Source organism: Calonectris borealis, chromosome 12 (assembly GCF_964195595.1).
Source record: "Calonectris borealis chromosome 12, bCalBor7.hap1.2, whole genome shotgun sequence".
NCBI lineage: Eukaryota > Metazoa > Chordata > Aves > Procellariiformes > Procellariidae > Calonectris > Calonectris borealis.
The window spans coordinates 9,700,680-9,724,108 of NC_134323.1; the positions used below are offsets into that span (position 1 = coordinate 9,700,680).

Sequence of the window (23,429 nt, forward strand, 5' to 3'; positions counted from 1 at the left end):
AGCAACTGAACAATCAACTCTGGGCACGCGCCCCAAGAGGAGACCCAGACCCGGTTCAGGATGCCAGCAAAAAGCAGTCAGTTTATTGCTTTTCATTCAAGTACTTCATGGTTACGTCTAGAGCGAGCCTGGGATCTTGAGAAAAGCGAGAGGCACATGTAGACAGTGCCGCCGACACCGAGTTCCTTAGAAAACCTCCGCGGCGGAGGCGGATGGAGGGAGGACGGCAGGCACGAAGCCGCGGGGCCGCGGCGCGCTGCGGACGGGCGTCAGGCGGGGCCCTCCCGCTGTGGGCGGAGCGGTGCGCGGCCGCGGAGGCGGGGGCCGGGCCCGCGGTGCAGCTGCGGCCGGGGCCGCTCGTCGCCCGGGCGGGGAGAGGCGGGCTCGGACGTGCCGGCGCTCCTCCTCCGTGCAGCCGCCGTCCGTGCAGGGGCAGAGCCCGGGCCGCGACGGGAACACGCCGGGCGCTCCCCAGGCTCAGGAAGAGGAGGCTCGTCCCTGCCGCCTCGCTGGACCTTCCTGCGAGCTCCGAGAGCAGACTTGTCAGTGTGATGGGTCTCGGAGGGGAGCCCAGCGTCGCTTCCTCGCCTGCGGACAGCAGGAGCCCCCATTCAGCGCAGGGCAGTTGAATCCCGCTCGCGGCGGAGCAGAGAACCGGGACAAGATTTGTTGCTTCATTCCCAGGAACGTCGCTTCCACCTGCGAGCGAGTTTGAGCAGCCGGCTGTGGATTTTATATTTGCTTCTCCGCAAACCGAGGTTAGTCGGGTGGCTTTGGCTTTTTGGGAAGGAGACCTGACCCAGCCCCGCTGTGTGCGATGGATTGAGGCGTGCCCGGCTGCGCCCCGAGCCCGGCCCCCGCCTGCAGCCCACATAGATGAGATGGAAAATCGGGGGCTCTTCTGCACCCTCTGTTACCTGATGTTCAACGCACCTCTGCTGTTCATCGTCACCGGTGAGTAGGAAACTTCTGCCTCTTCCCGCGGTGAGCCGCCGCTCCGGACACAACTTGCTGGCGGGAGGCGGCGGGGGCTCCGGTGCGGGCACGGCGGGGCGGCGGTGCCGGCGGGGCTCGCCGCCCTGCCCGCAGCTGAGCTCTAGCTGCCTCGCTCCCGCCGGCAGTTGCTCCGAGTCCCGTCCTCCCCGCCGCTTTTTCCTGTGGAAGTGTTGACGGCTGGGGGCAGGGAGCGCTGCCCGGGGGGGCTTTTTGCAGAACAAGGTGGCACTGTTGCGGCCGCAGCTGCCGGCAGCGCGGGCTCGGCGCCTCGCGGCCACCGGCGCGGAGCCGGGCGCAGCGGGCGCGCAGCCCGGGACAGTCCCCGCGCTGCATCTGGGGGAGGGGGCAGTGGGCCCCTGTATCCAGCCGAGGGCCTTCTTGGGAGAACGAGAGGTTTTAAAGTCCTCTTCAAACTTTCCCCTTCCGCTGGAGCCGCGGCCCCCGGCTGCAGGGTGGCGGGGACCGGCTCGGCCCTGCCCCGGGTGCGCGGTCCTGGATGCTCCGCTTATCCTGCGGTCGCCGGACTACAGGAAACCCGTGTCTCGGTGAGCGCTTAGCCCTTGAGCTGAAGCAGCTCGCGTTACACTGAAAAGGACTATTCTTGTCTTTTAATCTCTCCCGTTAACCAGCCCTTATAACTCTATCTTCCCCTCCCAGCTACCTTTACTGAAGTTCCCAAAGATGTGACTGTTAGGGAGGGAGATGATATTGAGATGCCTTGTGCTTTCCGAGCCAGCGGATCCACCTCTTACTCCTTGGAAATCCAGTGGTGGTACCTTAAAGAACCAGCCAGAGAACTTGCACATGAATTAGCCATCAGTGTCCCCGGCAGCAGGAGCAAGGTAATACAGTGCTATGGAGATATATCTATTCATGGAGTGCAACATGCTCAGAGGGTGATCAAAATGAACTCAGCAGTCCCAGAGAGGAGAGCGCTTCCTCTACCCAGTGCCAGCAAGCGGTTTGAAGCACCAGCCTCCCCGGGCCCTCCCTGGGACAGGGGAGGACAGGGCATGTACCAGGGGGGACTTCACCTCAGGGAAAAACATCAGTGCTTTAAGGATTGTAAATAGAAAATGATAAATGTCCCGCTGCAAAATCAGCAATGAGGACCCAAGAGAGGCAGTCAAAAATAGGTGTAGTATGGAATGGGGACAAGGAAAAACCAGTGCTTCTGTGGGCTAAGCTAGGAATCGTTGTAAAAGGTGGGAGAGCCTCTGCTCACTGATAGAGCAGAGGAAGGCATGAGGGATACACCTCTCTCTGTTGGTATGTTAAGTACATATCAATCTGCATATACAAATGCACAGAGTTTCTTGGGGTGCATGTACACACCTGTGTCTGTAAATGGAGCTCAGTAAGACATTTTCAGACAGTCGGATGTAGTAATTAAAATGCATGAAGTAGAGTTAAATCTTGCATGTCCTTTCCCCCTCCCCTAGCAAGCCGCCTGGCGTGAGGGTAGGCTCCAGTCTAAATTTTTCAGCTGCATTTCCCCAATGTAAGCCAGTTCATTCTGCAGCCTCCCCCAGTGCAAGACACCTTGCTGGTGCCACACAGAGCTGTACAAGGAGTGGGATAAAGCGGGATTTCCAGGCCATGTTGCACTACTGCACAGGGCACGTCATCCTCTCCAGCCCCCTGGCCCCTGCGCCGGCAGGGTGCCCCGCAGCAGCCTCCGTGCCTGTGCCAGCTCCCCTCTCTGTGGCACGCTTGTTTTCCTGCAGAGCTCAAATAGAGATGCAAAGCGTATAGACACTGAGCTAATGCAATGCCGCCTAGCTGGAGAAAGTGTAAGTCAGTTGTCAGACAGGGAAATAAATCGCTTGGATTTAAATGTCTTCTTTAACCTTATATAAAAACCGTGAGTGGCTTTTACAATAAATGATGACAGGGCATGCCTGGGGAATGATGACCATCTCCCTGGGAGGCGCATCAGTGAGATCTGAGGCATCACTTAGGTTTACAGTAGTTGGCTGGAGACAAAAAAATAACCAAGTATGAAACCTGCTGAGCGATACCTGCTCGCAGGATATTTCAGGACCGAAGCTCTGCCCCGAGCAGTGCAGGATCCAGCCTGCCCAAGCACTTCACAGCTGTGCTAATGCTGCTGGTAGAGCATCTTCCCCAGTGTTTGTCAGTGACTGCGAGCAGCACAGCATGCAACAAGCATTTCTTTGGCTGCTGTTAGCACCCTCGGTGAAGGCAGCACTTTTGTGGGCATCACAGGAGCTTTACCAAAAGTCCCCCTAGCTCAGCACTGGTTTGCTGCCTTCCCCATTGCCCAGGGAACTGCCCCCTCAGCTACGCACGGGCTGTGTGAATGGCAAGCGGAGAAAGTTGCATCTGTCCGTGTCCTGTCCTTGCACTGGGGTGGGAAGATGAGCATCTTGCTGATGTGCTGGCAGAGCGGAGTCTAATCCCTCTTTTTTCTGTTCTTTTAGGTAACAAATAAGGATGCAACCAAAATCAGTGTAAGTGCAGCTCGAGCTGGGTGGTGCGCACCCCTCCTCCCATACACGTGGGATTTACTGCATGCCCCTCTCCTTTCCTGACACATGAATGCAGCTGGTCTTACTGGCAGCCCCGCTCCTGCAGCACAGCAGGAGTGTGGCACATTTCCCTTCCTTGGTGTGTCATGGCTCGGTCGAAACATTACCATCTGTTGCTGGTTTAGCAGTCACGTCTCATTCCTCACAAATCGAGAGGAGGTGATGCTTGCCTTACAGCCCTTCCTTAGCCACGTTTGAAAAGGACTGTGGGCCAGATCAGGAGAGAAGTTTGCTTTTTTCCCTGCCTTCTGCAATCCCCAGTCGTCTGTGGCGACCCCCTTCTCTCCCTGTCCTGCAGAAAACGAGCCCCTTTCCCGTTGATGCGGGCCCGGGATTGCCTTTGCCCCAGCGGGGCGGCCGCTGGAGCACGCCGGCCCCTCTCCGCGGTCCTGAGGCGCGGCTGGAGCCGTTCCCTCCCGCCGCAGCGGCGGAGCGTGGCCTGCGCCGGGACTGTAGGGCACCTCCTCGGTCTCGGCTGGGTGGTACTACACCCAGCAGGGCTGCGGCCTCTGCAGCAGGCGCGGGGCGGAGACCACCGGGGTGCTGGGCTTTCCCCGGGTGTCGGGTTCGGGGCGGTTCGTGCGGGCTGGAGGCTGCCGGGCAGCCGCGACGGCTGCGGGGCTCCGTGCGGGACTGGACAGGAGGAGAGGGGAGAGAGGACCCCCAGGTTAGGGGCGGGCACGCAGGGGGGCTGGCAGAGCGCTAGTGATGAGGCGTGCGTGGTGGCGCGGGGGTGATGGGGAGCAGAGGCTGGTTCTGGATGGCCCTTTGGGACCCCTAAGTGGGGCTTTAACAGCGAGGTGCTGGGCTCAAACGCCCGGTGCACTCGGTTTGGGGGGAAATTAGCCCAGGTTCGGTGTTCTTGACAGCAAAAGACACGTACCTGGGGCGAGAGCGAGCTCTGCCGGGGCTGCACCGAGGAGAGCAGGGTCGCTGCTGGGGAAGGGAAGGGGAAGGCGGCGGGGCCGGATCCCCGGGGGAGGCAGGGGCCGGCGGCCGCTGCTGAGGCGGCGCCCGGCGCTGCGCTCTCTTGCAGACGGTCCGCGTCCAGGGCAACGACATCTCGCACCGGCTGCGGCTCTCGGGCGTGCGGCGGCAGGACGAGGGCGTCTACGAGTGCCGCGTGGCGGACTACAGCGACGACGAGACGCAGGAGCACAAGGCCCAGGCGCTGCTGCGCGTCCTCTCCCGCTTCGCGCCGCCCGACGTGCAGGCGGCCGAGGCGGTCTCGCACATCCAGAGCGGCGCGGCCCCGCGCCGCCACGGCCCCGCCGCCCGGCCCACGCCGCCGCCTGGCCCCGGCAAGCGCCCGCCGCCGCCGCCGCCCCCGGCCGAGGGGACTGCTGCCGCCAGCGCCAGCACCACCGTCTCGGCGGCCGCCGCTGCCTCCTCGGCCTCGCCGCCGCCCGGGCAGGCCGCGATCCTCCGCCAGCAGCACGGGTCAGGTAGGGTGCGGGGGCGCGGGCGGGGCGCGCCCCTCTCCCCTGCGGCCGTGGCTCCCTGAGTCCCGCCACTCGGTTCAGGGTCGGGCACCGCGATCCACCTCTGTCATGGGTGGGACCGTCACTGCGATGCTAAAGCTAAATAATTGCACCCAGGTCTGTAAGTACCTAAATTATCCCAAAAGCCAGGGCCGGTGCATTGCGCCCTGCCTTGTCAGAAGTGAGCACAGAGGCATGGGGCTGGTGAGGTGGGTCTGAGAGCATGGCTGGGACCTGCTTCCTTTCCATAGATGCTCTGGGAGGCCCCACTTTCAGAGACCCCCTTGCAGCTTTTCGGACGTGGTGTTTTAAATAGTAGCCACATCTCAAGTGAGTGAAATGCCATGGCTGTTCTGCAGAGAATTTAAATCAGTGAGCGGTTACAGGCACTAGTCGCCCTGGGCAGGCGTGGGGCCCATGTGGAGCAGGATGCAGGTGCGGAAGGGAAACATCAATTGCTGTGTAATGAGCTTCACGTTTGAATTACTGGCAGGATAAGAATTGGAGATACTATGCTCTATAATAGTTTGCAAATGTAAACATTGTGCTAATACTGATTGTCTATCAGTTAATACTGTATTAAGTTATTAATGCCACATTACCATATTACAGCTAGCTGGAGAAGGCCGTTGTAAACCTTTTATTTACACTAATGACAGCAAAGTCTGGGACAAAGAACAGAGTTTTAAATCTGCATTGCAAAAGTGTTTCAAGCTTCAAAGCTGTGGTGCTGCTCTGGCTGGGCTTTAGCTCCCATCTCAGCCAGTGTCACTTAGCTAATGTTGAACAAATGGCCCTGCCATTTAGCAGTCCCTTCCCTGGAAGATGGGAAACAATTTTATGCCTGTGCAGGGAAAGCCCTGAGCTCCTCTCTCTGCTGAGTCTCTTCTGACGCAGATTCATAATCCTCACACAGGAATGCTTACGCTTCTTCCTGATACCTCTTCACACTCTCAGAGCAAACAGTTGCAGGTTTTGGAAATCAGTTGTATATGGGTCACTGTGACCTGCTGGTGCTTTACCAGATGCTGTGTTTTATCTGGCTACTACCTTTTGCTGTATTCTGAATAATTTAGTTTCTTTCTTGTGTAGATGTATGCATGAAAATTAGGTTTTCCTCATCATTCCTAAGCTGGCTGTTTATTGGTGTCTAGTGGAAGACAAAGTGATAATTCCTGAGGTCTAACTACAGGTGCCTGTAGTTAGGGCATATAAAAAAGTTCAGTTTGCTTTTGCTGAATTCACTGACCACAAGAAATTAAACCAAACACTGTAATGCTCACAATCTGTTGTTTTCCTGTTGGAAGGATCTGCTTTCCTTGTAGGAACCCAGGGCTGGTGGTTGTTTTTGTGTTTCCTCTTTCCACTCCCCCACAGTGAGAATTCTTGCAATGTTTTCCATGTCGACAGTAGAAGTTAGATTTAGGATTCACCACACTACGCGCCCTGCCTACTGAACCCAGAGCTTATATGATATATATGAACTAAAAACAGGATGATGGAAGTGCAATGGGCTCGGTTCCATCTCAACAGATGGATGTGAGTGTGTGCCGCCAAGAGAGCACGTCACATATGTCTGTTACGGCAAGACCCCCTGCCCAGATCATCTAAACTGCTATCTATCCTGATTTTTTACATGTCTGTGGTTTGGGGGTGTGGCACTGCTGCATCATTTCTAGGCTGGATTAAATTCTGAAAATAAACTACAAGCATTGTGGCCAGCAGCAGAGATAATGGAATTATTTAAATCAGCAAAAAAGGTAGTGGAATGCAGAAAAACATTCTGTGGGGATCTCCAGATGGAGACTGACGCTAAGAGGGCTACAAAATAGGCTAAACCAAAATTTCCTGCTGTGGCATCTCTCCTGTGCACACTGGTATCTGTGAACAGTGCCACTCCGTGGCAGTTTCCGTTCCGGGAGAAAGCTGAAGTCAGCGTAGAGAGCACAGGACTCCTGTTCTTGTTCATAGTACTGACTTAATAAGGTATAAACCAGCAACTGCTTTTGTCTCCATACGAGGGAGGCAACTAAATTTGTATTTTGGTATGGTCCTTTGTAAAAATAATGTCTTTTTACTCTGCTTCAATCAAGACCCCCTGAATAACAGGCTTCTGCTTGGTTTATTGTAATTTCCATACCTGCGGCAGTTTGGAGCTGCCTGTAATTACTTATCGATAAGACATCAGCCACAGCATGGCTCAGGAGATTAGCAGCTGAAAGTCTTGGCTCTCGAAGTTCCTGATTCAGGTGCCTTCTGGACCAGAACTGTCTGAGACTTGTTACCACGAGATGTCTCTTTGGTTGCTTTTGTGAAGCAGATTGCTGGTTGCCGTCCCAGTCCCCATCACCGGTGTATTTTAGAAAGACTGTCTGGGCTAGGCACTTGGTTTGAAGCAGAGAGAGACAGCTTGATGTAGAGGCAAGAAATGGATTTATCTCCTCTAGACATGAAGTGTTCCCCCCTACCCAGAATAAAGGCATGTGGATAAAATACTAACGTGGAAGTCAGTGTGATGAGTGTGCAGGGATATTGTCTGCTTTTGTGAGGAAATTGAAGACTCGGGTCTCCAGTGCTGTCACTTGGGTTGGACAAGCACTAAACTTTACTCAAAATGTCTTAAAAGAAAGTGACATCCTTGAGCTTCAGTGTTTCCCATTTGTGTGTTAAAGTGGTGTTCTTTAGAGATGTTATAGGTACAGTAATTATTTTTCTCTGTAAAGAATGCAGTCTCTTTATGGGAAATACTGTTTTTTCTCTTTTTTTACCTCTGGAAACTAGAAATCCTGTTTCGAGTCCACCCCCTCAAGGCAGTGTCATAGCTGATCTTCCAGGGAGAAGGGCCATCAAATCAAACTAAACCTTTGTTCACATAGGTGTATAAGACTGCAGGACCTAACCTGTGTAGCTGTATGAATTATATATATGCATAGTAGCATAATACATATGCTTCATTATCCTATTTTGAGCTCTGTAACACACATACAGATAAGTACTTGCACCAAATCTGTGTGTAATAATTGAATCATCTAATACATTTACTCTCAAAAGTCTTTAGCATTTTTAAGTCTTTTCATTGTACACGGGGATATTTCCTCTGTATAAAAGCAGAAATGTGCTCAAACAATGGATTTGCCATCAGTGATTAAGAAACACCCTTATTTAATACACTGGAGAGCTCTGCCTAAAAGCTGATGCCATGGCACCAGCCACTGTGTCCTGCATGAATTGGGTTCTAATCCTGTCTTCCTTGCAATAGAAATCTTCCCGGTATGTTCAGTGTAGTAAGATAGGGCCTCCACGTGCTTGTATTCCAATAAATGTGATTACAGATCAAATGCTGCTTTCAGATGTGCCTGCAGGGCTCTTGTTGACTTCAGTTGGAGTCCCAGTGATGCACCATGGAAAAATACGATTCTTTACATCTTCTAGTTGAACTGAAACATGAACTTATTAGAATAAATGTGTCTGTTACTGAGATTCTCTAAAGAACATAGAGTCTCATCTGCCAAACCAGGTATAAATAGAAAATCCATAGTTTTGGACACGTCATCTGAAATTGTATTTGGTAGAAATTTGTGATCCGCATTATAGTGTATAAGGGAATAGATCCACTGTAACAGAAAAATTGCCCAATATGCCAGAAATATTAGCTACTCAAACAGAATTCTATCTGTAATGTTTAAACTGCCATATAAAAACTTAGCGCTGTGGTCTCGTGAGAGTCAAAAAGATTACTGCTTGTCTGCCAGTAAGGTAGACTGAAGTGGAAACTGAGAATGTGTTACTTAGGCTGCAAGGAGACAAGATTCTGCTGGTAAGATCATTGGTTTTAATGCTATTAGAGAAGGAGTTGTTGTCCATATGGTTCTAAATGAAAATAATATTTAGCTTTCAGTTTAAATGCTTATATGCAAATGGAATCTTTTGCTGTAGGAAAAAAATCAGGGTGAGCAAGTGAAAGAGTGCACATAGTGTTAATGTGTTTGGAAGTGTTTCTAGTTTTTACTGGGTAAGTAGGAAGGATATAGGAGCATCACTGAGCAAGACATGCAGTGTCTCTGTCCCAGAAAGTTTGTAGTCCAAATGGATGAGATGAACAAATGGCAGGAAGAGCGATGACCGACTTTGTTGAGTGTGTGGCAGCTGTGAAATTAAGTATGAAAACTTAATTCAGATCTCTTAAATTTAAGTCTAGTGCCTTAGTCATGAGACTAACTTTGTCATCTGATAGGTGACGTAATAAACAAGGATCTTCATGCTGACCTTCTGGGAGGCAAGTTGGCTGTATTATATCCTACCAAACAGTCTCCAGAATGAGTGCCTGTGTATTGGCTTGGGGGCAATTTTTAGTTTAACTTCTGAGCAGAATGTAGATCAGACATTGCAGCTTCCAAATTCGCTTTTATTTGTTTGATCTCTAGCCTCAAAGCTCTGAAGTGAAAGCCTTAAATAAAATAAACAAAGATGGGAGTGTGAAACAAGAAACTGTGCTTCATTATGCTTAGAGTACTCTAGGAAGGACACAGAGACTCGTGTTATGCAGACGTGAAGTGTTCATAGCAAGGAAGAAAATAAATCTTCACTTGATGCCTATCCTCCTCTCCCCCCCACAAAGCCTTTTATGTCTGAGGCAGAAGGAAGTCTGCTTGTGGGCTACATGGCCTGGGATAATAAAGCACCAGGTCCCAATTCTGCAGTCTTTGTGCAGGTGCAGCTCCCAGTGATGCTCGTAAGAGCCGTACATGCACGAAGTCTAACTGTGGCAACCTACCTTGAGGCAGGAGACCATGTGGGAGAGTGTGAGATCTCCATCGTGCACTGGGAAGCAAAAGGTATTTTTTTGCAGCTTAGAGACAGGAAAGTAAATGAACACGCTGTTTTCTTGAGTGTAACGAGCTGTGGCTGGTTAGAGGGCCTCTGTCTGGAGTGGCTGTGGTTGAGTTTGGATTAACTTTGGGTAAGGGTTTGGGTCTGGGGCTCTCCTGGCTTTGTCAGAACTTCAATGACTCTGCATGCTAGTTTGAGAAATAGCCCATGGAGCTCGTTTATCTTTGGTAGATGAATATTACACAAAATAGCAAGAAAGGAAAGTCTATCTGTTGCTGTTCAGCGTAGGCTCCCTACCTTTCCAACTCAGTAATGTTTGGGTCTACGTCACTCCCCGTGTGCTTTTTATGAGACCATATATGAGCTCACATTCTGTTGTTATTTGTAGTCAAATGCAACCTGGGTCACATCACATTTTCCTTTACATTAAATAAAGTAGCAAGACAGAGGCCATAACTGAATTATCAGGCTGACCTCCTAAATGTCACTGGATAATAAACATGCAAAAAGAATTCTCATTAAATACACATCACTAGCACTTTAATATCTAGGCAAATTAGACTGCTTTGGGGACAAGTGAGGTCAAATATCTTCTTTTGTGTGTGTGTAATATGGATTAATTCTCAAACTGGACAAAAGCACAAACTGCGGTACCGTTTTACGTCATTACCTAGGGCAGAAACAAACTGTGCCAGGGTGTTTTTGTATTGTGGAAATGCAGTTTATTTGAGTAACCTCCTTTCAGCGGTTCTTGCTTGTTCCCTGGAGGACAGACAAAACTGTGTACTAACCTAGTCTACTAAAGCCTATGTAGTGTCTATGAAGAAATCTGAATATTATTTGAACTTCTCTAATATCTTCAAGTTACGGATGAAAAAATGTTTTTAAAAAGTATTGCTGAACACAATGAAAGGGGTATTCCAGGTCTTTCTAATGAATGTGGAAGCTGTACCTAACGTTGGTCTAGATTTCTATACAAGATTGATTCATTAGTGGGTGAAAATTAGAAATTTGTATGAGGGAAGGCTGAGTGCACCCATGTGTCATTTTGCATGAACAAACACCTCTTTGGGCAGGAATAAATATATATTGCTAGTTCTTTATGTACGGTTTCAATAGATACTTTGCAAAATGGAGTCGTAGTTTGCAGGACCAGCTAACTTAGTCTGTGTATTTTACAAGAGGGAGATAATTGTTATGTGTTCCCCACCTCGGCTATACTGATGCAGCTTTACTGATGTATAAAGTAACACTCAAACTGTATTGTGGATTATATCGGTCCCTAATACTTTAAGTGGTATACTTAGCAGTTATAGCAGAAAGAAATGTCAAGACAATCTTACTGGTACTAGTTTTGAGAAGGATATTAATAGTGGTGGTCTGTAGTTGGAAAGCAAACGTAAAGTAGGATCTGCCAGGAAATTAATCTTACAGTAGTCCTGTGAAGAAGGTGTTTCTTCTTTACATAACAGAGCCTGACAGGACTGTGCTGGTAATAAAAAGGGGTTTGTTTTGGGTTTTGATTTAGCTTTGCTAAAGCAGTGCGAATGCTGGCAGTTCACTATTGCTGTTTACTATGTGTTTTTTAAAATTAGATAATGGCAGAGCAGTCCCATATGTCAATAATAAACAGTTGAAGTAGGTTTGTATTGGAAAAAAATGGGGTTGTCAGCAGAATGGTATTATTTGTCACAACAGTGGTTAACAACCGAGTATTTTATATTGCTAGGCTGTTATCAGTTGGGAGGCAATTTTATTAGCTGGAAAGAAGAGCAGTTTGGCAGAGCAGCAACTGTGCTCTGTGGAGAAGTCAGTGTGATCGCGGTGCACAGATCATTGTGCCACGGCTGGAGAAGGGAGCCGTGCTAACAAAGCTTACGCAGGATGTCAAGTAGTTGCTGTAATATCTGGTCTTACCCTGCATTTGCATGGTTGTGGCTAGGAAGCAGAGCATCCTTCTTGTGTGTGCTGGGAGCAGCTGCTAGCTTCGAAATGACGCGGAGCACAGTTAGTAAGTCCTCTAATGGACATTGTCTTCTGTGTCTGTTGTTTTATTAGTCATGTGTAAAATTCACTGAACTGGTATAATTAGAATTACTTTACTACTTTATAAATTTTAAAATCGGTGTTCTAATCTGAATCCCTCTCACGTCAGGGAGCTGGAGATTTCATATGTAAAAAGGACACTGAGGAATCTCCTGTGTCCACAGTTTTTCCAAATACCACCTTGCTGGCTTATTCTGTAAAGTTTGGCCTCCCTTAGATCTAGGGCACGGCAATGTCTTTAGTTAGCTAGTATCTAGCAAGTATCAATCATTGGAAAGGTTTGGAGGGTCTGTGTATTTGTGGGTCGCTCCCAAAATCTCACTGTTTGTTTATAACAAAAAGGTGATCCCTTCTTTATGTAAATCACAGGCTCTGCTTTTCTTCAGGCACATGCTGTCAATACAGCCGTTTGCCTTGTGTCATCACGTATTCTGCTAATGCACTTGGCTCTGTTCTTTAAGTATGGACAGGATAGGGTTATTTTTCAAAAAAAATCCTTAGATAATCTGCACTCGGATCTGCTTAACTTCAGTCATTCTGATTGGAGTGATAATTACAACTACATTGGCAGCTTGCTCCTAATCCTGATCAAATCAAAAATACTCTAAAAGACAGTGAAGTGAGAACTACAGTATCTTGTTCTTTACTTCTGGGTTGCAAATAGTTACAGCTTGTAGCAATTACAGAATGTGAAATGTGTGGTTCTGTCCAGTGTGACTTTTATTGCAAGTCTTTTCCTAAAGTGTCGACTTAGGGAATTGTGTGACCATATCTAGCTTGCCTGCTTTTTGCAGCATGGCTTTTTAGTCCTCCTGCTTGTAATGAAGAACTTGAGAATATGGCCCAGACTCACTTCAAAGGTCAGTAACTGAAACCCCACGACCAGTATGCTTCATTGCCTCATGATTTGGGTAGTGTGAGTTGTGCTTTTTGCTACTTGTGTGTATCAATATGCTGTGGACTTGCTCACATAGTAATACTGAAGAAGGACGTGTAGGGCTGGATGCTTATTTACCACCTGAACTAGCACTAATGTAGTTAGTTATTTTTCTATATGTTTTTGTTCAAAATTCTTTTTTCACCAAATCACATTACAAAGAATTTTGTATCTCTCATTATTCAAGTGTCAAGGAGTGAATTAATGGTGCTTGGTTTTGTTAAGTTAGTTTTACATCATAGAACTGCAGAAAATTCTGGAAATGAAAGAAATCTGTAGTTGCATGTTTTGGGTCTCTTTAATAAGATACTTGGTGAGGAGAGATCTCACAGATACCAAAGCAGAAATCTGTTTATGGGAATGTACTGCAAAGTAGAGACCAGCTGCAGGTCTCTAAAGAGGAAAGTTACTGGCTTATTTAAATGCAGACCAATATAAAGTATTTAAGATGTATAATCTATATAGAATGAATGACTCTTTTTAAGTATTCAGGATACGTTCCTATTCTACATTGACACTGTCTATAGCAGTGTTTCCTTTTGGTGGGTGTTATAAATTAGTGTTGGTGTTTTCTTGAAGCATGTGCTGGTGTTTTCTTGAAATCTCTCCGTAATTCCTCCAAGAGTGGATATTTTGAGTGCTTGGGCAGTTTATTTGGCTGTCTCCAGTGTAGGACAGAACCCAAGAGAGCCCCTCAAGGGCTCGGCTCCATGTGAATCGGCTCAGCTGCTGCTCTGCTGGACTTTCTGGGGGCACCACCTTAGAATCGTAGAATCATTTAGATTGGAAAAGACCTTTAAGATCATCGAGTCCAACCGTTAACCTACCACTGCTAAGTCCACCACTAAACCATGGCCCTAAGCGCCACATCTAGATGTCTTTTAAATACCTCCAGGGATGGTGACTCAACCACTTCCCTGGGCAGCCTGTTCCAGTGCTTAACCCTTTCGGTGAAGAAATTTTTCCTCATATCCAATCTAAACCTCCCCTGGCGCCACTTGAGGCCATTTCCTCTCGTCCTATCGCTAGTTACTTGGGAGAAGAGACCAACACCCACCTCGCTACAACCTCCTTTCAGGTAGTTGTAGAGCGCGATGAGGTCTCCCCTCAGCCTCCTCTTCTCCAGGCTAAACAACCCCAGCTCCCTCAGCCACTCCTCATCAGACTTGTGCTCCAGGCCCTTCATCAGCTTTGTTGCCCTTCTCTGGACACGCTCCAGCACCTCAATGTCCTTCTTGTCGTGAGGGGCCCAAAACTGAACACAGTGTTTGAGGTGCGGCCCCACCAGTGCTGAGTACAGGGGCACGACCACCTCCCTGCTCCTGCTGGCCACACTATTTCTGATACAGGCCAGGATGCCGTTGGCCTTCTTGGCCACCTGGGCACTCTGCTGGCTCACGTTCAGCCGGCTGTCGACCAGCACCCCCAGGTCCTTTTCCTTTGAGCAGCTTTCCAGCCACTCTTCCCCAAGCCTGTAGCGTTGCCTGGGGTTGTCGTGGCCGAAGTGCAGGACCCGGCACTTGGCCTTTTTGAACCTCATGCAGTTGGCCTCGGCCCATCGGTCCAGCCTGTCCAGGTCCCTCTGCAGAGCCTTCCCACCCTCCAGCAGATCAACACTCCCGCCCAGCTTGGTGTCGTCTGCAAACTTACTGAGGGAGCACTCGATCCCCTCATCCAGATCCTTGATAAAGATATTGAACAGGACCGGCCCCAAAACTGAGCCCTGGGGAACACCGCTTGTGACTGGCCGCCAACTGGATTTAACTCCACACCATCCCTCAAACACTGGCATGCTGCCCCCAAGCCTATCTCTGGTGAGCCTGGTTTTATCCCTTTCCCCCTTCAAATCTAGTTTAAAGCTCTTTCAATGAGCCCTGCTAACTCCTGTGCAAAGATCCTTTTCCCCCTTTGGGAGAGGTGTACCCCGTCTGTCACCAGCAGGCCTCGTGTCATGTAGACCGACCTGTGATCAAAAAACCCAAAATTCTGCCAGTGACACCAGGCTTGGAGCCAGGTATTGATCTGATGGCTCTTCCTGTTTCTTCCCTCATCATTCCCTGCAACTCGTGCTCCTGATCCCTTAACCAGTCGTCCCAAGGCCCTGAAGTCTCTCTTGATTGCCCTTGGACTTGTTGCAACTTCATCGCTGTCTACCTGAAAAACGAATAATGGATAGTCATCTGAGGGCCATACCAGGGTGGGAAGCTTTCTCTCCACATCTTTAACCCGGGCGCCAGGGAGGCAGCAGACTTCCCTAAGAAGTGGGTCTGGTCGGCATCTTGTGCCTTCTGGTCCCCTCAGCAGGGAGTCTCCTATGACAATGACCCGTCTTTTTCTCTTTATGGAAGGAGTTTTGACGCAGGGTGTAGGCTGACTTAACCTTGGCGACACGCCAAGCTAGATGAACCGTCGTCCGTGTTATTGTTGGGTTCCACTTGCAGAGCCTCGTACCTGTTACGCGAGGGCAGCTGGGGAGGTGGGGCAGTCACAGAGGAGACGCGCCTGCTGGCCGGGCAGGAGCTTGTCGCCATTGCCCCCATCCCTTAAGTCACTGTGTTCAGCCAGGCGGAGGGAGGATTGGGCCCTCGTATCATGCGTCCTGTCTGCCTCTGGGGCCTGTCTCGGGGAAGGCAGGGTGCCATTCCAGTAGTCTCTCTCTCTTTCGCGCTCCCTGGTACTCCTCAACCCACTCACCTCCTCCCGGAGCTCCGTCACTAAGCGGAGGAGCTCCTCTGCCTGGGCGCAGCTCCCGCAGCTGTGCTCGCTGCTGCCGTCCAGCACTGGCGTAAGAGCAGGCGCAGCTGCACCCTGGCACCTGGGCGGCAGCGCGTTCCCCCGGCGCTCTGCCTGGGAGGCTGCGTCAGTCGTGGTGGGTGCAGAGCTTAGAGAGGCTGTGGCTGTCTGCCAAGTGGGTACCATTGCTCCCTGGTCGACCTTCTCCCAACACAGCAGTTTTCATAGTCAAATGTAGCGTTTGGGAGAAGTGGAGTGAGGCTTTTAGTAAGACTGCTGACTGCTCTGTACATCTTTGGCTACCCAAAGATGGGAAGTGGGGATATCGAGGGAAAATGTACCAACTGTTCCCCGTATTGTGTGTCCCAACTTCTTGTAACTTTAGTGGGAGATGAGTTTTTACCAGCCTATTGACAATAAAACTGCATATTTCTCTGGTAACCTGAAAAGTAGAAATAGTTTTTATAAAGGTAGAAGTATTTCTTGCTCTCTACCTGATATGCACTTCCCCATATATTCATCACTAGTTTAACTACCCCTCTTTCTGTTTGTTAGTAGCTGTGTTTAATGCAAAAATGTCTTGCCACGCAGACCTGCAGCAGCTGTCGAACTGGGTCAGATCAATTGTCCATCTAATCCTGTAGTTTATGTCTAAAAATGTCCTTATGATCTAGGAGAAAAAGGGAAGAGCACTTAACTGATCCGTGTACCATATGCATGTTTGGAAGGGATTGTCAGTCCTAACGTTTTGAGAACAATTTGGCCTTAATGAGTCTGAGTTGAAATGAGCTCTAATGTGATCAGAAATCCACCTCAATAATTGCAAGTACCTTAAGAAACATACACCCAACTCCTCTACCAATTCCTGTGTCTGTCCTATCCCACAGGCACTTACACAGATTGACTTCCAGCAAAGCACTGCAGTACTTTAGAAAATCAACACTGCAGAAGGAATCTTTTTCTTTTCTTAGCTTCGTATCAGAACCAACCTTTTGTTTCTGTATCATTTCCTTGCATGACTACACCTCCCTTTCCTTGCCATCCAATTTCTTTGTTTTCCAATCTGTCCATAACTATATGATGTACATGACTCATTTTCCTAGAATATGCTAAAACAGGGGCTTCATGGTTAGCCATGTTGTAGTTTTCTTTCTCAAAGTGGGGGTTAAGCATGTCAGTTGAAATGCTCAGGGAGCTAGAAGATGCTGCTTCTCGAGAAAACAAGGTTCCGCTAGTCTTAACAGTGCTGTCGTGCCTCTCAATATGCTGCAATTCCCATGCCTTCCTGCTACCCATGCTGTGGTTTACCACTAGAACACCAAAATCTTCTGTCCTAGATGGGCTTTTTCAGATGTCACATCAAGAACAATCAAAATTAAGAACCAGGCTGTTACAAAGAATTGGATTTTTCTCAAATACACATACTTATTTTTCTGCCTATGCTGGAAACTTGCATTGTGCTGCCCTGTGTGCAGCCTCTGTAGAGTTATCAAGCCTTACATTCTACCTCACCTCTATGTTCAGTCACGTGAGTTCAGCCCAGCATATAAATAGATACAGGTATGGTCAAGTCAAACATGGTCATTTCAGGAGTGCTAAATACTACACATGCAAATGGAATCTTACTTGAAATACTAAAACCTGTTGAGTTTCCAAAATTAGGATAGGAGAGGCTTTCAGTTACCCTTGTTACATGGTATTTTGGCAATTCGCTTCTAAATATAGGCCTGAATATAGCAGTGGATATCTTAAGAGAGAATGGAGACGAACGGTGAAGCTCGGGTGTAATTGAGAAGACTTAAAATGATGATGCAGTTTTACAAAACTCCGGCCAGTGTCGTCTGGCCACTAAAACTGGTTTCAATTTCCTGGAGAGTTTGAGGCTACGGTGTGGATAAGGAAAGTGAAATGTGGGCATTTTCAAGAAGAAGGGTGTGGAGGGCAATGCTGATGGTTTCACCCAGCTGCGTGAGAAGATTTACTCTTGACCTTAAAAACCTTGATGGCATGGATGAAGGAAGAAAGCAGGATCACTAGCTTATACCTGCATGGTTGTGTAGAAATAAATACATGTGCTGACTTCTATGAGGCATTTTTTTTGAGATGAGTTATGGCAAGCTGTTCCAAAATTCAGCGAATCATAAATAAAGACGTGTAGTGGGTAGAAAACTAATTCTGTCATCATGCCTTCTAGGCAGGTCTGGTGGTGAGCAGATCCCATGCAGTTGCTTCTAAATATGTGGGAAGTCATCATTGCCAAAATTAGCAACACCAAAAGACAGCTCAGGAGCTGTTTCTAGTTGTGCCTAGGCATGATGATCCACAGCCAGCTGAAAGCCAGGAGCAATGGGGACCCCATAGTTTAGTATTTTTGCATAATTTCCATAGTACCACATACTTCTTTTAACAAGAGCACCTCGCGTTACATGCAGTGCTCTAGGGTTTAGCTGGGGGGGTGTGCTGAAGTTAGCACAGGCTTCTGCGCACCATCCTGGAGGATTAGCACTTGGTGAGGAGTAGGAAGTTTAAGGCATCAGTACAAGCCTTTAAAAAAAACCCGACAGCAAAAATGCAGTGTGTGGATTGTGCTGTAAGTATTTAAGAGTGGAAGAAGGATATATGCTGCTTAGAAGATCATGTCTCAGACTGTGGAGTAATTCTGATGTGGTATAGCTTATTATCTCTTCAGTTCAGTAAGTGTATAGTGACTTTAGTAATGGTGTCTTTTTAATTAAAAACTTCTAAGAAGCTCTTAGATCTAAAGTTTGGTAAATTCCCTTCAATGCTCAAAATGTACGTCAGTGAGAGAGAATTTGTTTTATCTAGGAGGTTATTGCCTGTAATGATCCTTGACCAACAACCCATATAAAACCCTATTTTTTTCCATAGATACAAGGATATGTCTGAAGCACAGTCTAAAGTTTCTGGATTGAGAGAATAAATCAATCTATATGGTCAGTTTGATCCCTCACCTTGTAATGAAATGCCAGGTTTGAGAGTTTTAATTGAACATTGTTCTGTAAGGAAACAGTCTGAGTCTAGCAGATCACTGCATAAAAGCCACTACAGAGAAATGTCTTGTGATACTTCCAAGCAGGGTCCCAGCTCCATCATGAATAGTCAGTCAAATTTTGGTGTTATCTTGTCTTTCAAGGAAAACAGACTACTGATGTCTTTCAGTTTTTTAGTATATGGGCCACTGCATTTTACCACTACCTCAGAAAGAAACATCAAGGGACTTTTCAGATTCTTTCTAGGAAGAAAAATAGGAAACTGCTGGAAACTGGTTTTTGGCCATTGGTTAAATATAGCTTGTAAAAGAATCATCCCATTTTTTCCATGTGTCACAAGTCACTTGGTTAATTAATGATTGTTTTCAATTGGATGAACTGTTTTAAGTCAAACTTTGATGAATGCAGGCACAAAACAAATTATTAAATAGAAAACTACAGTAAAACATTATTATGTTGTAAATCGAAAAGAAGGATGAATGATGCCAGAGAGCAATTCACCATACACGAACAGAACAATTTGTTATTGTTCTGCTTAGTGGTAGACTTTCCCTTTAAGCCATGTGCATATAAATAATTTAAAAGCAAAATTGTAAATCTATGCAGTGATAAATAAGCTTACAATAACAAAACATCAAATGAATATTCAAAATATATGAAATGTTTTCTTGTAAGTGCAGTTTATAAGTAACTGTGTACGCCTGATTTAAAATCTCTGGATAGAAACTCTGTTCTCAAATCTGGGTCGATCGCATGTCCAGATCCTAGTGGTCAAGGCCACATTCTGTTTACATCTACAAATGTAGCACTTTATTAAGTAAAAGTCAAGACTTCCACTACTGCAGTAAAAGCAGAATTGAAGATGCTAAGTCCAGCTTGTTTATAAGCAATACTACCTATAATGAAAAGTGTTTGGGTTAATTAAACAGGGAGAATTTACTGGAAATTATATTTCCGATCTGCTTATGTTCAGAGGGAGGAGAATTCTGAAGTTCTGTGTATCTGCTTCTACTGCCTGGTCTTAGACCAGAATAACACTGAATCAGTATGAAAAAAAAGAAGCTTGTATTTGGTGTTCAGTAAGAATAATTGCTTTCAAATTTTTTTTAAAAATATATTTTATTTAACTGCTAAGATTCTGCTAACAGACTCTGAACTCACTTTCTGCTGTCAAATTAAGAAGATGGAGAATGTAGGTTAAAAACAACGCAGTTTCTACAACAGGAAAAGACAAAAAATATGGACTGTTGCATTAATTCACAGTCCTGCATTGAGATTTAAACTAAAACAAGTACATAAAGGTAAAACTGGTGTAGGAATGATTTTGGTAAGCAGGCATACAGCTACTGCATGGAATTGTGACAAATACTGCTTTCCATTCAAGACAGAAACAATCCTAACCTGGTGTCCTTTGCAGCCCTTTAGTACGATGGTCGTAAGAGCACTTGAGCTACAAGAGCCCATTTCTCCAGGTTGAGTTCGTCGGTGTTTCCAGGGGGATTCGCCCGTTACAGAAGTGCAGCTTTCTTTTTGAGTAACTGGCAGCATCTCCTCAAACTCAAGTCCTGTTCTTTAAAAAAACAAGTTCAGCCCTGGCAGGGAAAAATGGGTTCTCACTACCCTCAGGTTTGAGCATAATAAATACCCAAGGCCAGGTCTTCACCGCAGTGGTGGGCAGGTGTGGAATTGGCACAAAATTGGCACCTGTGAGCTGTGTGCAGCTGCCAGGAGTGTCGGCTGCTGCTGGGCTGCCCTTGCCATCCCCGAGCACAGGGGACAGCGATAGCACACGGGGACCATCCTGGGCTGGCGTTCCTGCAGCTGTGCAATGTCCCAGAAGCGGTAAGAGCTATCTGACAGCTTGGAAACGGGGACCTGCTGACTGGAAGTATGGGTCTGTTGTGCCAGTGACTGCAATTTGTGAATAATATCTGTCTTCAGATACCACGTAGCATGTCAGGCTTAGAGACGGACAGAAAATGGGGGTTTACCTTCAGCCTTCCCAGTCAGCAAGCTGTTTTCTCTCACTGGTGTAGGTAGAGTTGTTGTTAGGGTTTTATCCTTGCTAAAACTGTAGGGTACAATATGTTTGTGAATTGACTGCATATTTTTAAGGAAATGGCGGGACCTGCTGGAGGAGGGAGGTCCCTGAGGCTGGGGAATGGCTGTCACAGCCCTGTTTGCGCCCAGGCTGAGAAGTCTGGCAGGGTTGGCATCAGCACAGGCAGGGCTCCCGCTGCCCTCACCCTCTTCGCGCAGGAAGGGGGATTGCTTATCCTGCCTGCAGGTCTCCAGGGGCAGAGCCTCCTTGCACCTGGGCTCTGCAGGGCTGGTTCCTGGTGCAGGGAAGGCAAGGCTGAGCTTGTGAGCTCCTGCGTTGCTGCTTCAGAGCAGCAAGAATGTTTGGGGCTGGTGATTGTCCCATGTGCTGGCTGGGAACCTGAGCTTTAGCAGCTGCTGTGCACGTTCCTGCACACACTTCTAGTGTCTTTTTGCAAGAATTGAACGAGTCACTCTTTTAGTTACCTGAGTTAATTGTGTTTGTTAATGATTTTCAGCTTTAAAAAGAAAAATCCTGTATTCATCTTAATGCCTTGCTGTTGCTACATAGGCAGTCCTTTGCTACATGGTTGTGCATGCAAGGATTTCATTAAAACCTTAATAACTAAATAAGCTCCACACAGTCTAGACATCTATGAAATAGCACTATGGGGACATTTCTCGAGTTCCTCAATTGCACACATTACTATGAACTATTTTTTGATATTGGATAATAATACTCTAGCTTTGCTGGTGAGGTATATATATAGATTACGAGGCAGCCTGAACAGCGAGCCCAAGAGCAGTGGTTTACTCGGGAACTGTTCGAGGTATTTCCTTTGATCATGCCACAGCTGAGAGAGACTCACATCTCCTAGAGACCAAGACTAAAGTATTCGCACTGGGGTGCCTGAAGTAAGTTTCCTAAATGAAGTGGCCTGATTCCTTTTTCAGAGATACTGAACACAAAAACCTTTTTTTTTTTTAAGCTTTCACGCTTTGCAAAGTGGCTCTGATAGTCACTTTTCTGGGTGGCTGCCAGTATTTTGGGCAGTGGTAACTCCCGTATGTAGGGTGTTCGGCACTGGTGAAGCTTCTCCCTGGGTACCTCTGTGCACTCCAGCTGCAGGGCAAAGCTCCGGCTGGGCTCCTGCTCTTGCATTCACCCCTGTGGAAATGTCCCATGGCCAGGTGAGACATCAGTCACGGGTGTGCAGCCCTGTATTGTCATGGTACGGTGTTGGTGACAACTGCACACACTAGTCCATGTCATGGCTTTGGAAAGGTGTCACCCATTGGCACTTGGGGACCCAAACAGCTGCTGCTGCAGACCGGTCCAGCCTTGTTCGCGTGGGCTCAGCAGGGGCTTGGGGAGTGAAAGGCAGTAATCGCATGTCCTGCAGCAGTGCCGTAGGCTGCACCAGGATGGCAGAACTTCTCCATAGGAAGGGGCTATTCTTGCCCTTGCCCGGCAGCAGAGCAGGGACCTGTTTCAGAGATGGAGCAGCCCCAGCGCCCCACACCGTGCCCGTGTATCCTGCTGTCCTGGCAGGGCGTGGCCAATGGACCTCGGGCCCACGGCTCAGCCCTCCTACAAAAGGGAGAGGGGCCGGACCACAGCGGCACACAGTAAATTCCTCTCTTTTTGGCGCAGGTAACTAGAAAATAAAAAAAACCTGAACAAGTATCTTGGTGTAAGTGGATATGAGGCAGGGACAGCCTTGTTAGCTGCAGTGGGGACATGGCTGCCACTTCTCACTGTGAGCAAAGGCATCGATGTCTGCCCCTACCAGGGAGAGCTGCATCCTCCCTCTACAGCGGTAAGGCTGCAGGCACCTGCTTTCCTGTGATGGCACGTACATAACTACCCCTGCAGCCCTATATCATGCCAGATAAGCTTACCTCATAGAAGCGGGAGCTGTCTTGCCCTCCCTGGGTTTGGAAGCCATGACTGTAACAGATGTGTTCCACATCTGACCTCTGTTTTTCTATAGCTCCTGTGCACATTTTTAATTTAAAATTCTGCTCTTTCCTATAAAAGGTAAAGAAGATGTCAAGGTCTTGCTGTTCCCATTCCAAATGAAATGGGTTCATGTCCTGTTAATCAAGGAGTACTGCCGCAGCATTTGTCATTTCCCTTTAAAGTAATGGGTGGTTGATACCTGTCATTTCTCAAGAAACTATATACCAGATTAAGGTGTATTTATAGAAATCTCAATTGCTTGTAACTTGGCTGAAGCCAAGTTTAGGCATACCATTAGTAATGCATAATGAAATGACCTAAGTGTAGTTAGATTTGGGAGGGGGAAGAGAAAGCTATTTGAGTTGGATAGCTTGAGGATGCTGTTTTACTATTAAAATTAAGCTTCTGACCCCTGGCTCTGAAGTGATAAAAATAAATCTTCCTATATTTCTCTTCTGCATTTAATCTTCTATGTTGGAAAAGATAAAGAATAAAATCTCCTTCTTTCCCTTGTTTCTTTCTTTTCCAGGTACAGGACCTATTTATGCTACAGACCCACTCCTATATATGTTCCTGTTAATACTGCATAAGCTTGTACATTTATTAGTAAACCACTGACAGACTTCTTCCTCCACTACTCCTCAGCCAAACAAAAAGGAACCTATTTAAAAACAGAACAAACCCCTGACAAAAAAATACCTACGGTTTTAAAGATGGACAGAAAGAGACTGAAAGAAGCATGATAAATTCTACCTGGGGGGAAAAGCATATTTTTGGGGATGCCACAGAAAGTAAACCACATAGAATAATGCATCTAGTTTCCAGATTCTACGGTGTAAA

The 23,429-nt window shown here is 47.5% G+C and overlaps 1 protein-coding gene across 1 annotated transcript; it reads left to right on the forward strand.

Moving 5' to 3' along the window:
* Nucleotides 1-337: 337 nt before the first annotated feature.
* VSTM2B (V-set and transmembrane domain containing 2B) lies at nt 338-23,312 on the forward strand. The gene is made up of 5 exons (XM_075161274.1): nt 338-954; nt 1,654-1,838; nt 3,441-3,470; nt 4,585-4,993; nt 23,119-23,312. The coding sequence occupies exons 1-5, from the start codon at nt 882-884 to the stop codon at nt 23,205-23,207; spliced, it is 786 nt and encodes a 261-aa protein (XP_075017375.1). The 5' UTR covers nt 338-881; the 3' UTR covers nt 23,208-23,312.
* The last annotated feature ends 117 nt before the right edge of the window (nt 23,313-23,429 follow it).